Source organism: Penaeus monodon, chromosome 19, assembly GCF_015228065.2.
Source record: "Penaeus monodon isolate SGIC_2016 chromosome 19, NSTDA_Pmon_1, whole genome shotgun sequence".
NCBI classification, from domain to species: domain Eukaryota; kingdom Metazoa; phylum Arthropoda; class Malacostraca; order Decapoda; family Penaeidae; genus Penaeus; species Penaeus monodon.
In genome coordinates this window covers 30408066-30409481 of record NC_051404.1, presented here as the reverse complement: position 1 = coordinate 30409481, position 1416 = coordinate 30408066, and the positions used below count along the sequence as shown (strand labels likewise).

The 1416-nt window shown below is 43.6% G+C and overlaps 1 protein-coding gene across 1 annotated transcript in view; it reads left to right on the top strand.

Moving 5' to 3' along the window:
* LOC119585164 overlaps positions 1-1416 on the top strand; it is a gene marked incomplete at its 3' end in the record, with an annotated part of 4848 nt that overhangs the window by 2173 nt on the left and 1259 nt on the right. The window contains 2 exon segments of the mRNA XM_037933799.1: positions 691-862; positions 1163-1250. Of these exon segments, the coding sequence (XP_037789727.1) occupies positions 699-862; positions 1163-1250 (252 nt within the window).

The following is a 1416-nucleotide window of genomic DNA, read 5'->3' as shown; positions in this document are numbered from 1 at the left end:
ATTTCAGTGACATATTAAACTCCCGTCATCACTGCCTTGCAACATTTTTTAAGGAAAAACAAACATCGGATGTGTTGTGTCACTTTCCTGTCATTTCTTACTTTATTTTTTCCCGGAAATTACTCACTTAGGACGATAGAATAACCACTATTTGTATGACAAGATGTTCTTAGTATGTTTATTGAAAGCGTGCATATCGTAGTATATTCATGATGGCACAAACATGCTATTTGAAATGTGAAGCTAGACAATAAAGAAAATGTTCTCAGCTGTCTATATTTATCAATAATTTCGTTACATGTATTAACAAATCATTGCGTTTGATTTTTTTTAACAAAATGATAACCCGTTGCTATGCAGTCACTGATAACACTGAGAAAAGAAAACACAACTCAAAGCGACCTCCACAGAGTCCACAGCCGACGTGACTTGCAACTCCTGCCAGGTCGTCCCCCAGTTGCCTCAAGGAAAGACCCACCACCGAATGCGTAGGAGAAAGACTAACACTCTACGTCCGTTCCCTTAAATACAACGAGGAGCGTGTGTGAAAGCTCAATCCACCGCTACCTTCTCGGACAGGGGTAGAATTCGCCGTGAGATTTACACGTTCACCCGGGATGTCGTGAGATAAGGACATCCTCGAGAACGGACACAGATCCGGTCAATTATTCGCTGTGCAATTCCCTACAGGACTCATCATGGCGACCGAGAAGAAATGGTTGTGGAAGGCCACCATGGCGGAGAAGTTCTTCGATGCGTCCAACCGGTATCAGACCTTCATGGTAAGTTACCAGCTGACCGTCGCCACCGCCGCCCCCCTTCTCGAGGACCAGGTTGCCACCGCGCTCTCACACCTCTACAGGTACGGTCGTCCTTCCGCTCGGTTGATGTCTGGGAATTTCGTGGATGATTGGTGGAAAATAGTTATATGCATTCGCTGAAGAGTCTTCTTTCGTCCGCCACTCGTGTCCGTATACAATAAGGGCATTATATGGCGATTTAATTATAAAAGCTAAAAGAGTAGAATGTCGCTTTTGTACTTATGTCGCTGTGCATACTTCCGTAAAATACTACACATTAATAATTTCAGCAGAGACAAGAAAGTTGAATATAAGAGACTTTATTTAACTAGACCCTTACCGCCATCGTCTATCCTTCGCAGAAAAACGCCCAATTTGAGAGCGTGCTTTGACCAGCGGGACGGACACACCTGGCTCAGAGAGATGACACAAGAGAATGTTGATTTTGAGGTGAGGACTGGGCCTTCATTTAACGTTAGACGTTCGCTGAATAGCCTATGGTGATTATTATACAGGGAACAGGTAAGATATAAGACCCTGAATAAATGCACAAGGTAGTGACAGGCACCAAGTTAATATATGTTATTCAGTGGCGTAGCTAGTCATATACGTGGTC